The sequence below is a fragment of the Dromaius novaehollandiae genome, chromosome 5 (assembly GCF_036370855.1).
Source record: "Dromaius novaehollandiae isolate bDroNov1 chromosome 5, bDroNov1.hap1, whole genome shotgun sequence".
Taxonomy (NCBI): Eukaryota; Metazoa; Chordata; class Aves; order Casuariiformes; family Dromaiidae; genus Dromaius; species Dromaius novaehollandiae.
This window is the reverse complement of record NC_088102.1, coordinates 46,765,677-46,779,992: the sequence shown is the minus strand read 5'-3', so window position 1 is coordinate 46,779,992 and position 14,316 is coordinate 46,765,677. Positions and strand designations below refer to the sequence as shown.

Below are 14,316 nucleotides of genomic sequence, written 5' to 3'. Positions count from 1 at the left end.
CGTGTCGAGCCTGGCACAGAGCTCACAGCTGCACCACACAGGCCATGGAGGCTCCCGGGACCCCACCACCTGCCCCAGGGCCTGGCGGGATTACTGCCCTTACCCTTGGAGCATCCCAACAAGCTGACTGATATGTCACTTAGTTAATGCGTTCAAACTGTGCCTTTGCTTTAAAAGCCTCTGTTTAAGAGCCTGAAACAGCAGTGGTCCAAGAGCATGTCTATATGTCTCTGTCATCCAGCATTACCTGGCTCTTTGGTCATGTACGCTGAGGAGCAGACAGTTTGGCGATGAAGCCAGGCGGCTGCTGTAGCCACAGACAGCTGGGGGGGGGAAGAGGGAAGGGCAGAGCATTCCAAAGGAAACAGTTTTTCCATAGTCTCTTCTTGGTGGTGGGAAGAGCCTCACCCTCGTGGTGTCAGACTGCTGCCAGGAGGGAGGGCGATGGTATCCCAAAGGCTGCACGGAGTTTTGCCCTTCTTCCGGAAGATGCGACTGACTCTTGTTGTTCTCTGTTTTGTTTTTTCCCCCCCTTCCCAGCTTTTTGCCATGATCTTTGCCATGTGTCTCTTTCGAGGGATCCAGTAGGCAGAAGCCTATCAACTACCACATTGACCCCATGTGCTCAGAAGAAAGAAGGAAAATCAAAAGAATCAAAACCCGAAAACACCCAAAAACTTTATTTTTTTTAACAAAATGGGGTAGGGGGGAAAAAGGAAAAAAAAGAGGGTTGTAATATATGAATGACCAAAAGGATTGTACTTCAGGGGCTGGAACTTTGAGGTGATGTGCACTACACTGTACACCGGACCCTTGCCCAGAGCCGCCTGCAACAGCCGTGGAGAAGGAGCCAAGCACAGTCGATTGCACTAGAGACGGAAGGAGCCTGCAGGGGGGAGCAGGAGGAAGAGCACAGCTGCTTCTTCTGCATATCAGAGCAAGGCCGTGCCTACCATTCATGACTTTATACTGTTTTAGACAGCAAAGGACTGAAGGACAGCAACACAGGGGCTGGATAAGGCAATATGTTGGCCAAAGTATATGACTGTCCAGGAGGGTTTGAAACAAGTGGTGGTGGTGGACGATCTAAGAAACAGGCAGTTGTTGTATATGTAAGTCTGGCTTTAGGTATTAATTCCCAGCCACAAAATAGAAGTACATTCATCAGTGGAAGCTGACTTCCCAGAGAAGTCAAACACTTCAGTGAGGCTGGCTTTTCTCTGGAGCCTCAAGAAGGGGCAGAGAGGTCCCACTTAAAAATAGGACTCATCTAAGACAGGCTGGCTGATGGTCAAGAGTTTGGTGCATACCCTTCTGTTTTTGCTTAGATGTACTGTTTGTTGTTGTGAAAAAGGAGGGGAACAAGTGGTTCCCTGCTGTGTTCCCATCCCCTGGGGAAAATAATGGGTCTGGTGAAGAATAGTTGATGCTGCTGCCCTCCTGAGAAGTGGAGGAAATAGTGTTTAAATCTTGTCAGCCTTTGCCTTTCACTTCATACTTGCAAAAAAGAGTTTGTGGTGCTCTGTTAGCTTAAAGATTTGCAGTGGATTCCTATGTGCTTTCCTGCCCCAAGGAGAATTCCAGGCATGATGCTGGGATGGAAGAGGCTGAGATTTGTCACCAGCCCCCATGCCTTAAACTGTCCTGTGGTGTCATTTCTGCTCAGAGAGTTTCCCCTTGAGCCCCTGAGCATCAAGTCAGAATTATTCTAGCATGTCTGTTAGCTGAGACTGCTTCCTCCCTTGAGATAGTTTGACATTTAACTAACATATCATCCACTTAATCATTTAGAAATGAATTTGAGAAACATGCCTGGGACTGGACTTCGGTCATAGGTTAAGATGGAGCGGAGGCCCCCACATAGGCTCTAAGAGCACTTAGTGTGTGGCCAAACTGCTTGAGCTGCTTCTCTGGTGCTGGCAATCGACCCTGACAGGGCATCAATTTCTCTCATCTGGAAGCCTCAACCCCCTTTGCATTAATTGTTTGTCCGCTCACTCCCTGACCCCAACCTCATTTTGTTTGGAGGAGGGCAGAAGCAGCTGTGGGTTCCTTGTTTAGCTTAGGTCTTTTTACAGCCTCTGATTAAGAAGCTCTTTTATATAGGGTTAAACAAGGCCTTCTGGGAGCTGTAACCACTGGCAAGGAAGGAGAGGGTGGAGGAGGCAGCAGTGCAGAGCCAGAAGCAGTAACTTCCAGCCCCAGCTTGGCAGCAGCAGGTACTTTGGCTGTTCCCTTACAGCACTGGCTCGCTGGCCTTTCAGCTTTCCCAAGGGCACTGCACGGATGCTCGTGATTGAACCTGCAGATGATGAGGAAGGAAGGAAACCAGCAAAAAAGACTGGATCATAATAACCAAGGATCCTGGCTAAATGTCCGGGTTGGGGAATCAGGATGCTAAAAAACAGGAAGGAGGCAGTAGAGCTTTGCAGAGCTTTGTTTGTTTGAGAACAATTTGTTCATCAGCAGGCAAAGGGGCCAGGGCAGCTAGAGCAGGCCCCCCCCCCCTCCCCAAACCACAGCCCATGTATTCCAGCACTGGAATATGAGGCCAGGACTGCTGAGCGGCCTCAGATGTTGTATTAAACCTCATGGAAGGCTTTTCTGAGCAGTTTCCCTCTGGACCTGTTTTTAATGATGCAGTTTAGCATGAAATTTTGCTCTGTTGTTTAATGAAGGAAAACAGTTTGCTAGCCAAAACCAGCAATATTTGTGCCTGACAGCAGGTGCTGCTCTTAAGAGAGGAAAAAATCTGTTGCATCTACTAGTCTTACAGGGAATGGGCCACCGCCCTGGAGCCAGAATCCAGCTGAAGGACATCTCATCAGTTCTGGGTCTGCCTCAGGAGCTGGTGTCATAATTGCTCTGGTAGAGCAACTCCCAGGGGAGGAAGAAAACCATGACGAGAGATGTTAATTTGGATGGAGGTGAGCAAGATAAGCAGAGCTGCCACTCTTTCCCACTCCCCTTGTCTCCATTTTTTTTTCCCCTTTATCCTCAGTTTCTTGTAAAAAAGTTCTGGCTGCCTCTGGCCAGGACTTGGAGGGAGAAAGCCTCATTTTCTGCAGGGGCAGCTGGGTTGAAGACAAAAAAGCACTTTTTCCCACCCAGTGGCACAGGGGAAATAACACAGGGCAGCCACAGCCCTAAGTGATAAATAGCCTAGACTGAAATATCTTCAACAGCTCCCCTATCCTTCTATTATTCTGGCCTTTGTGCATTTTTTTCCCCCCTCTCTCTTACCTTGTATGATCCCTTAGTGCCCTTTTTCTGGATGAAGACTTCAAATCCTCTCTGCAGTTGGCTAGTGTACCACTGGGAACACAGCTTGAAACCAAAGCAAAGGCCAGAGAGCACATTTTAAACAAGAAATGGAGAGAGCTGCAAAGATTTGTGGAAGTCAGAGAAGACCTGTGGAAGTAGGTAACGGGAAATTCCTTCTGCCTAAGGGATTTAATGAATAAGCAAGCCCAGAAGGCAGACTCCTGGGGTTTGGCAAGGCATGTAAATTTAGGGTTTTTTTGTCCATTAGTTATGTGGCCACCCCCCTGTGTTGTACAGTAGACAGTTCTGTGTTTTTCTCTTTCCAGAACAGTAGGCAGGAGAAGCAACTGTATTTTTATATTTGTTCTTAACAGCTCTGGCAAGTTCTTTTGGGTCAGGGCTCAAGCTAAATTCACTGTTTGTTGCAGAGCTCTGGGCAGGCTGGGGACCAGAGGGAGCTGCCGTGCTGCCGGTTCCTGGGCTGTATGCAGCACTGTGACCGCAGCCCATGCACCTTGGATGTAATTATTAGAGAGCAGTTTGTGGCTGTAAGCCAAAAGCCCCTTGCAGCACCCCTGCCTCCTAGCTGTTATTTAAGGCTCAAATGACTGTCACAAATGCCTGGGAAAAGGGCTGCGTGTGAAATAATGTTTGAAATCTATTTTAAGAAACTGTAAATGTTCTTTTTATTAGATAGTGGAGCTAATTTATCCTGTATTCCCTACTGTAATGCTTTTTTATATTGAAAGGAATTTTTTTGGTAATATAAACCAGAACACAAGCCTTGAAGCACTCTCGGCACGTTTTTTTGTGTGCGTTTCTTAAAAAAAAAAATAAAAGAAAGATATTGTGACAGTGAAGTGAAACATCTTTAATTTTTCACTATTTGTTTGGTGTTTAAGTACAGTCACTTTTTTACGAGAGGAGGAAGAATAAACTCAGGTACAGCAGCTAAAATGAGGTATAAACTGAAGTGTATTGTCAGCCCATCACCCGCCCTCACCCCACAACCACCCCTCAAGTAAAAAACCTAGACCAGAAAGGAGAGGCTAGCTTAGGACGGATAGAGCCTCTCTCATCACCAGCTCCAGTTTGCCAGATATTGGTATGTAGGCCTAAATAAGGCAATGTAGAGAGTTATGGGAATGATCAGCTTGCTTCGCCCTCAAAAGGTGAAGGCTCTACAAATGCAAGGCTTTGGGTCTGCCTCATGCTGAGAAAGGGGTCCACCCGAGTCCAGGCCTGTGCCTGCTCAGAGCACGGCCTTCTGGGGAAACCTGGCTTTCCCCCCTGCACAATACTATACAAATGCAAGTGGTAATTCTTGGCAAAACTGCTTCCCAGGGGAGACGACGACAGTCCACGATCTTCCCCCACAGTTTAACGAATAAGGAAACTGAGACCAATGGAGATGAAGGGATTTTTCTCACAGCAGATCAGTACAAGAGCCTGAAGAGATGCCTCAGGCTTTTGATCCCAAACTACATGCTCAGCTACCACCTGCAGCTGTGATCCTAACTTTCCATCCTTAGGCATGTTCCTCATCCATAGTGGAGTGAAGACAGACCCACAGCTAGTTTCTGGGAGTGCTGCAGGTACTCTGCCTCAGCTCCAGCCTCAAGTGGCCTTGCAAACTCCCTCCCAGCCCTCACCTGCTACAAATCTACCTGCATCAGCTGCCTCAGCTCTGTTTCATCAGTGAGGTACTGCTAGAGGAAAGGCATCAAAGCCTTCCTCTAGCAGTTGTCAGACAGGGGCATCCATCTGCCCTGTCCCATTTCTTTGTAAGAGATGGTCCTGAACATCAGCCCCAGTCCATTTCCATACAGTTTGTAAAAAACAGTCCTATTAGGGCAAGCTGCAGCAACAAGCAGGAAAAATAAGAGAACTTCATCTCTCCCCTTCTGGGGCTAAGTACTGATTAGCCTCAAATCCCTTGGAGGCCACCCCCAGGCTCTGTTCTGTGTTGGAGCAGAAGACATCAGATAACAAAACTAGCAGTACCATCAGCTAGAGGTGGCTGACTGTTTTAAGTTTTGCAGAGACAGCTGCTAAGCAGGGGACCAAAGAGGAAACTGACCTCACTTGATTTAAAACTGCTTTAGAAAGACTTACCCCCCCCCCCCGGCCCCACCTCAAACACACACACATCCCTGATTTTACCATCAATGAGTCTTCAGAGAACTGCTCTCCCACAGTGTGAGAACACGTGTCTCACCTCCTGGACATCACTTTAAAGGTACCTAATCAGTCAGCCAACTGCAGATTCAAAGTCATGGTGTAATAAGTTCTATGGTAGAAAAGGGCATCATGAAGATGACCCTCCATTTCCTCTCTCTCTATAAGCCTGCCTTTGCAATGGTTAGTTTTGCTCAGCTTTCCTATAAACAGTCTCCTCTCTGTCCCCTCCACCCCCCTAACCACCACTTACCAGTCTGTGAACACATTTGCCTGACCTCCCCAAATCATAAAGACTCAAGCATCACTTACCTATACCAACAACTACGGCTGAAGCGCTGCATTGAAGCTGTGCATAACTGTGCCACTGCAGCTGCTGCGTGCAATGAGCGCAAGAGCCACAGCCTGCCACCTTCCAGCTGCCCATGCAGCACAGGTTGCTTTGGTTTGTGCTGGTCGCCGGGCTACACTTGACCATTTCTTGACTCACAGGGAATAAAGGTTTCCCTCCTAGAGCCTGACTCTTCCACCTAAACAGGTAGGCCCATCTTAAAGATTAATTTTTAGTTGTTTTCTATCATATTTTGGATGCTTTGAAAGCAGCTTGGGAGGCATGTGTGGGGAGGCTCTAGCATTTAGCCTGATGTTGAATGTTGCCTCTGCACCAGATTCAGTTCTTAAAAAAAAAAAAGTTACAATGGCAATATTTCTTGGTTCAAGTATTTTCAATGTTCCTACCTGACATGCATTTTGCATGGCCAGTAAGTGCTGTGCACACAGTGTCTTAAATTTATGCAGCTGCTTCTAAACGCCAAGAGCACTAACAAACAACATACAGTAACTACCCACTAACTATACTACGATATTTAACAGCAATAGCCCTAGATCCCAATGTCATCAGTTGCTTGATGTCTGTTGTTCACCCAAGCAGATCTGACTGAGTAGGCATCTTTCTACTGCGATTCTGGGAATTAGTCTACGCCAGGGCACACTTTGATCCAGCCAAAGATAGTGCATGAATAAAAAGGTCCGACTCCTACACACAGGCTTTCAGCTTTTAGGCCCATACAGAAGAACAATGTAGCCTGCAGCTATGGCCAGGAATACGCTGCAAGGAAATAGCTAGGAAGTAGGGGGAACCAACGCTGGTTACCCCAATACGTGTTGGGGGAACTGGCCAACAAGTACTAATGTACTTTTAGTCGTTCCTTGATTGATCTGGAGAAGGCAGTAATGCCTTCACACATTCTCCTCCTTGCCCTTCTTCAGCCCCGATAAGTAGTATCTAGCACTTGAAACTTTGGTCCTTTCTCCCCCCCCCCCCCCCCCCCAGTCAAAGGAAGTGTAATTCCTGTGTATTAGCTGAGCTAGAACACAGCTCCCACATCTGGGACTCATCTCACCAGATGCTTCACACTGCTCCTGCATTGTCACTCACACCTCACTCGCTATAGCTACCCACAGCAAGTTAGACACACAGCACCCAAATTAGCTAATGCATCAGATGATGCTCTACATCACAGCTACCACTACTGCTACCACCACAGAAGCCACACCTGTAGGAAACATGGTGGGGTGAAGGGGACAGGAGCCCAACTTAGACACTTCATGAAACAGCCGAAACAAGGAGATTTCATTATGCTCCGCAGGCTATTTTCCCAATAGTTTCCTTCACTTCTCTCATATTACAATCAAAAATGCTCCATTGTTCCCTGTGCTATCCCTGCAAAGGGAATGACTAAGGAGTCTTGCTCTTCTTTTGCCATATCTCCTGCCAAGCTCTGCCCAGCATCGGGTACAAAAATAAATATGGGTTGGCACCTCTGGCAGCAAGGAAAGAACAGCGGTTTGTGATTTCAAATGCAGCACTGAACTAGAACTAATCCTGGCCAACTCCCAGGTACCTGAACTGTACTTGCTAAAAGAGGACCTTGCTGTAAATGTGAGGATACTCTTAACAGGCAGGTGCAAGACTTACCAAGGGGAGTAGCCGAGTCCATCACAAGTTGCCTCAACTCCCTTTCCCTTCAGGGATTTGGTTTCAATGTGCTGTTCTGATTTTTGTGCTTTGTTCAAAAGGTTTCAGAGCCTGTGGTTCCCATCGGCCAGTTTCCCCTGGGAAACCAGCTCTTTTCCCTGAGCCTGCCAGGCCTGTACGCCTCCCTGAGCCTTCCTCACGCTGTTTGCTTGCGTCCTCCAGAAGGGTTTGTGGGGGGACCTGCATGACAGCTCTTCCCGCACTTCACCTGGTAATGCCACCAGCACCAGTTACACGCTGATTCATGCCGGTAAATGGAAAAGAAGGAAACCACTTTAGAACAAAAAGGAACTAACAAAAAAAAGTTATAATTATAATGCAAAATTACCGACACAAACCCCCCCCCCCCTTCCCATGACTGAAAGCCCAGGAATTAGACTTTCTTGGGACGGCGTCCAACTTGGTAATAATAATAAATGCTGATGAGGATGAAGAGGGCTCGGCTGACCAGGAGGAGCACAGCACCTGTGGCTATCCGGCTACTCTCAACCAGGGAGACAGTGGTAACTGGAGGAGAAGGAGGGAGATAAGGCAGAGGTTGGTGATGAAAAATAAGTGAAATCCAAATAGTACACAGCTGTTTTCTACTGATCTCTAACGTAGCTTATTAGAGAGACCTGCTGAGCCTTGTGAATGCAAGAGCTTTCACTGCAGGCCACCAATCCCACACACAGCAAATGTGCAAGAGGGGCTCTTAAACAGCTTGATTTTGCCACAAAAATTAGCCACAGCTCCATGGTCCACAAAGCTCTCATTTATAGAAACACTTCTTTAAAAGTAACTTTATGTTCAGGCAGCCAGCCTGAAACAGTAACTCAAACAGATGCGAGTTTCCATCTTGCCCAGGTGTTAATTGGGAAGTCTGCAGTTCATAGATTTACTCTGGGGTTTAACCACTTCAGTGCTGATACCTATTTTTCAAATGTAGAAGCAGCTTTAAAATGTGCTTATTCTACACAGGCTGCCCCTTTGCTGAACATCTTGCTTTTTTGTTACTAACACATATCCCCTACCTAAACCAGCTCCCTTTTAAACATAGTTAATGCACTGCCAATAGACACATACATGCACAAAAACCCCCTTCACGGTTAAACATAAAACAGGAGGCTAATAGAAAGACAAGTTCTAGAAAGAACCTAAACTTACTCTCTGTTTTGGTAAGACTAACAGTCTCATTAGCCACAGACAGGCAGCCAGCTACACAAGGTGGCCTGAGCTGGCTCTAAAGCCCAGGACATTTTGGGCAGGAAAATGGATGTATCAGCAGAAGCGTGCGTTTCTTTCGCGCTCAGGCGGGAGGCGAGCCCTGGGCCGGGCACTCTGCTGGGACCGCCGAGCGGAGGAGCCCTGCCAGGCACAGCGGGACCCCGGGGAGCAGGGTCAGCTGCTGGTGTCCCACCCGGCCACAGCTGGCTTCCGCCCTGCTGCAAAAGCTCCCCGGCTACTGCTACTCACCCAGGAACTGCACGGCGAAGTAGCAGGCCTCCGTGAGCAGGGTCCAGCGGATAATGACCTTCTCGGCCGTGTACAGGGCGTTCCACATGATGAGGGAGATACCTGCGGGGGACAGCGCAGAGCTCGGCTGCCTCCGCCGGCCGGGGGGTATCGCGGGCAGCGGCAGCCCGCAGGCCTGCGCCCAAGCGCGCCTCGCCGGCCTCCCGCAGGACGCCGAGAAAAGCGGCGCCGCAAGTGCCCAGCCGCCCCGGCTGCTGCATTTCCAGCCATCCCCGCGAGATGCTGCTGCAGCCTGCGGGAAGGAGCCAGCCGCCAGCCCGCCTGCACCAGGGCAGCGCACCCCGTGCGGGCGCTGCTGCCGCCCTTTGGTGCCGGGCATCACCACCTCCAGCACCCCGTACCCCAGGGATGAGGACGGCAGGCCGAAAGCGCAGCCACCCGCGGCCTGGGAGCGCTAGCCGCACGGGTGTCGGGGCAAAGCGAGCCCCAGGCGTTTAATTCCCCAGCTCCTTTTCCTTGCCAGGCTGTCCCTCTAGGGCCCCCACCAAACCCCTCGCCTGCCCGCTCCTCGGCCCCCGCTTCTCCCGCGGCAGGGCAGGAGGCACCTTGCGCACCGGGCATCGTGGTGCAGGACACGGTCGCCAGACCGCCGTCCCCGTTCTCCCGTTTCCTAGAGAACAGTTCTGCGGGTCAGGCCCCGCATCAGGCGCAGAGCCGGAGCCCCGCTCCCCAGCGCCAGCCTCATCTCCCATCCCTGCTCCCGCCGGGCTGCTCCGAGGTACTCCCCCAGGGACTCAGAGGTTTGCTCTCCTTGCCCTACACGCAGGGAGGCTGAAACCCTGCTAGGGAAAAGTAGCATTAGCTGAGCATTTCCCAAGCCCCACAAACACATGATTTCGTTAACGGAGAGCAGCTTTTCTGCTCTCCCATAGCGGCTGTCCCGTGGGCCAACAAAATTCGCCCTCCTCCTGCCTGCGTGGGTCCCTGCCCCGCAGGGCGGCACGGCGCCCGCGCACCCCCCGCAGCACTCACTGAGCAGGGCTCCCCCGTAGAGCCGCACGGGTGTCTTGCTGCTCACCGGCTCCTCGTCAAAGACCGCATCGTAGAGCTGGTCCGGGAAAGCAAGCGCCTGGGGAGGAAGGCAGACACTTGGCAGCCTGTGCCGGCCACGGCCGCAGAAACGAGCCGTCTCGGGCGGCCAAAAGCAATGCTCGAGAGCCACGGAGACCGCACATGATCAGAGCCATCGGCTGTGCCCCACACCAGCCCCCTTGCTTACCATGATGGCGACTCCTGAAAACATGACGGCGGAAATCAGCTGCCAGACTCTGCACCAGAGGGAAGAGAGAGGACCCAGGATAAGCTTGGGGTGATCCCATCTCCTCTACTACACCAAACACTCCCAGCAGTCTCCACTGTTGCTAGCTTTCATCCACCCTCATTGCACCGCTGATGGAGCCACCAGTCTCCAGCATGAGAAAGTGGCTCCCCCGGCCCCCACGGTGCCCTAAGGCCCACCAGAGGCTGGCAGGGCAGCACCACCGCTGGCCTCCCACCAGGCCGCGTGAGGTCTTACCTGAGTCCCAGTGGTTCCCGGACAGCAAACTTTATTTCATTTCCCAGGACTTGACTAATCTGGAACGCAAATAAAAGACAGGTTGACTGGACAGGCTGTTTCCCAGCCTTAAGCCTGCATCCATCAGCCCCCGAGGACATGCTCTAACCCCACGTGGGACCTCATCTCTAAGACAGGTGAGAGGAGGATGAGGACAGGGAACTTCTCCATGATCCCATGGTCCTAAAACTTGCCAAAGACTGTTCTCATTTCCATCAGGAGCTGCAGCCTCTGTGGCTCCCTTAATGGGATCTGCCACGTGCAGTGTAGTCCTTGGGCAGGCTCAGCATTAATTCTGTCCCCTCTTACGTACCTAAGTGGGGAACTGCCTCCTCCCCCATATGTACCCCATGACGCACAGCTCAAGTCACTGACGCCACCACCAAGGCTGGCAGTCATGGAGGGAGAACTGGTTGGGATCTTCCCATGAAGAAGGGACGCAAGGTTGTATACAGGAGGAGATCAGTTTTTGATGAGCTTTAATGGACTATGGGAACGGCTCAAAGGCCCACTCTCTGCGCAGTGCTCACACGTGCCCAGCACCTGGCTCTCCTTAGAGCAGGCTCGGTGCTTTCTGGCTTCCTGCAGAGCAGCTGAAGGCTGCAGCTCTACTCATTGCTTGGCGAAAGTAAGCCTCCTCATCATTTTGAAACATTTCCCCCCTTATTTTCTTTAATAAAGTGGATTTTTTTCATCAGCTCCAGAAACAATTTCCCTTCTCCTTCCTGAAGATTTCCAGCAGCAATTGGGTCTCCAAGGATTGTCATCAGCTCTAATTTACCACATCTCTCTCATTGCCTCTGACCTTCCTGCGCTCGCAGAGCCACTTGTGGGGAAACTGCTGATAGCGGTCTCCAACTAGGCACATCTCGCCTTAGCTGCGACAGCGCTGGGAACTGGCAGAGCTCATCGAGGCAGAGCGGAGCAGACACAGGCTGGAGGAGAGGAGGAAAGGGCTGAAGGTGCCTGCTCCAAGGCAAGCAGACAGGGCAAGGCTCAAAAGCCTCCCCCCTTGATGCATGAAGGGGCAGAGGCTTGCTTGAGCATTAAGGGGAGACACAACACTAAAAACCTTCTGCCAAGCAAGCAGCAGCAGGAAGTCCTTGCCAAGCCTGTGAGGATGGCAAAGTTTAGGTAATAATCTTCAGCAGAAACCCAGCAGCCAGCGAACCAGCAAGGAGAGGTGTACTCTGTTCCTCCTCAGATTTCCAGCAATAGAGAAAGGTATTGGGGGACCTTATGAGAGAGCTCCCCACAGCATATGGTAAGCTTAAGCAAGCTCTGCATTAGCTTCCCCCTGGTCAGGCAGGAGCCAGGCAATGCTTTGCCAGCAAATCCTCTAGAAAGCATTTGACTCAAGAGCTCCTGAGGGACATGCCCTTGTTCTCCAGCTCCACTACATTGCCGAAACAGATTGTGCACTTTCGCTTGCAATCCAGAGCAGCACCACAGTGTACCCTTAAATCATTGCTCTAATTTTCTGGGCATCAGTATTGAAATATGATAAGCAGAATAATTGGTTGTGCTTTGTTCCTAAGGCATCAACTCCAAGCTATCTAATGGGTGTCTTGACAGTAAAATTCCAGCAATGGATTAAAGCGACTTTAAGGCAGAGTTCACTCTGTTACTATGAAAGCAGTTTCAGACAGCTTTTGTACACCTGCCAGAGGAGCACAGCAACGCTCCGCTAAGGGGCTGCATTACTCTTGTCATGCCAGCCTCCCCGCTTTGCTTTAGAGAAAGCTGACAAAGCTGGGAGCCCTGTTTTTGCCAAAGAGGCTGCACAAGTTAGATGATGAAAAACTAAGTTTTGTCCAGGGAACAGGTGTCTCCTTTCCTTCATTACAGTCAAATTGGCTTTTGGCTCTCAAAGTTAACTCCATGACCTTTCAGGCCATGAGCATGGGGCACAAGCACTACTAGCCTGCCCCCCTGCCCAGGTTCACAGCACTTTGGGCCCACATGCTATTAGTGGCCTCCCTGGGAGGGACATACCCTGGCATCCAGCAACTGCCACTGCTCCTTACTTCCAAGGAAGCTTCTGCTGCACAAGTTGCCAGCTGAGGAGAGAGGCTGCTGTGGTTTCTTTCAAGCATTGCTGAATGCTTGCTTCCTCCCCTCCTGGCAAATGCCCCAGGAAGAGTTTTTCCCAGTTCATGCTGCAAAATCAACACCTGAACCTAGCCTGGATGGGCTGAGGACAGAGGGAAGGGGCAGTTCTTGCCTAAGCCCCTTTGATGGCCATCACATAAAAGATTTCAGGTTGAATTAAGATCTAAAATCTGTGAGAGAGGGATTGACATGACACTGCACTTTCTCCATCGCCGCCCTTGGCTTAGCCTAAGAGCCCTTTCCAAATCTCAAGAGACAAGTGCTCGGCAGGGCGCAGCTGCACTTCCCCAGGTGCTGGGGGGCGGTTCTGAGCAGCCGCAGGCCCGGGCAGCGCTGCGTTCGGCGTGCTCCCATGTTTGTTCCAGCGTCTGCCTCAGCTCCCACACAGCGCTGGGACGGGGCATTATACAGCACGAGGATGGAAGAGATCCGGCGCCAGGCTGCCTCTCCTCCCTGCCAGCCCCAGGGAGGCCCAAGTGCTGCTGCACACTCCTTCAAGACACAGCTGATGTCCGTATCTTCTCCAGCGTCTTACGCTGCCTGGCATTTGCCACCCCATGTCAAAAGCCTCAGTGTTACTCCCCTCGCGCAGACACTGCTAAGAGCAAAGAGCTGTCTCTGGATCTCTGTAAGAAGCGTTTTGTGCATGTGTGCACAAAAGAGGCTATTGGGTGACAGACAAAAAGAAGGGCGCTTTTGTTCCCCTGCATGGGAGGAAGATACAGTCCGTATGAGAGATGAGTTTGTGTAGGAAAGAGCATGTCTGCCTGAATTCTCAGAAGGAATATAAGCCACCCACAGAGTTATGTATATTCCCAAATTTAAAAAGCAACATCTCTAATAAGGTGAGAACACCAGCTTGCAGCTCCAGGCCTGGCCGCCCCCATAGGCCTGGCAATGCCACCCACTGCTGTCACTCTCCTCTATCACACACCAGATGTGGCTGCATCTGAGTTTCAAAAAGACAACAAAAAACAAACAGAAAACCCAACCAAGATGCCTTGAAAAACTAGATGCATCAAGATGGAAACGAAGAGACTCAGGTATCAGAGTCGCACCGCATACCTGCTTTGGCTACACCTACAGAAGACAGCTGAACTCAAAAATGCATGTTAGTATAGCTCATTTCCATACACAGAAAAGTCCTTTCTTTGCTCAAGCTGCCTGCACATGGCATTTACTTCCTGCCCCTCTCTTGCTCTGGCACAGTCACAGGAAGTTGTGCGATCTGAAGAGACACCCTGTCCTTATCTCCACCCTGCCATAGCCCAGCGAGGGAGGAAAGTACTAGCAGAGAAGAGTTTCACAGCAACCAAAGCCATGTTCTGCAAGCTCACTCTCCGGGACAGCTTTAAAAAAAGCCAACAACAAAGGAAAACCATTTTGCATATACAATTTCTTCTTTCTCTGCCTTTGAAAGACCATTAGGAAGACCTGTCAGCAATTTGCTGTAGAGACAAAGCCAAAGGGAAACAGGCAGCAGATGATCACCTGGCACATGGCTGGCATTTAGCCACGCATTAGGATGGCTGTGAAGCTGCTGTAGTTGCTTGAACCCAGAGCTGAAGACAGGGGCAAACCCACGCAGATGGGCCTCCTGCTTAGTCTTGGAGTCATCACTCTTGCTGACATGAGCTCCAGCAACAACCCTTCA

General features: G+C 50.5%; 2 protein-coding genes across 10 annotated transcripts in view; one reads left to right on the top strand and one right to left on the bottom strand.

Annotated features, from left to right (window-relative positions):
* Positions 1–4,124, top strand: part of TSPAN18 (tetraspanin 18) — a 123,131-nt gene extending 119,007 nt beyond the window's left edge. For all 6 annotated transcript variants that reach the window (XM_064512747.1, XM_064512745.1, XM_064512746.1 and 3 more), the window contains one exon: positions 541–4,124. In XM_064512747.1, coding sequence (XP_064368817.1) covers positions 541–588 — 48 coding nt within the window. In that variant the 3' untranslated portion in view covers positions 589–4,124. The remainder of the gene's footprint in view (positions 1–540) is intronic.
* Positions 4,112–14,316, bottom strand: part of TP53I11 (tumor protein p53 inducible protein 11) — a 33,398-nt gene continuing 23,193 nt past the window's right edge. For all 4 annotated transcript variants that reach the window (XM_064512752.1, XM_064512751.1, XM_064512750.1 and 1 more), the window contains 5 exons: positions 10,512–10,570; positions 10,215–10,263; positions 9,968–10,064; positions 8,936–9,037; positions 4,112–7,987 (listed from right to left, as the gene is read on the bottom strand). In XM_064512752.1, coding sequence (XP_064368822.1) covers positions 7,854–7,987; positions 8,936–9,037; positions 9,968–10,064; positions 10,215–10,263; positions 10,512–10,570 — 441 coding nt within the window. In that variant the 3' untranslated portion in view covers positions 4,112–7,853. The remainder of the gene's footprint in view (positions 7,988–8,935; positions 9,038–9,967; positions 10,065–10,214; positions 10,264–10,511; positions 10,571–14,316) is intronic.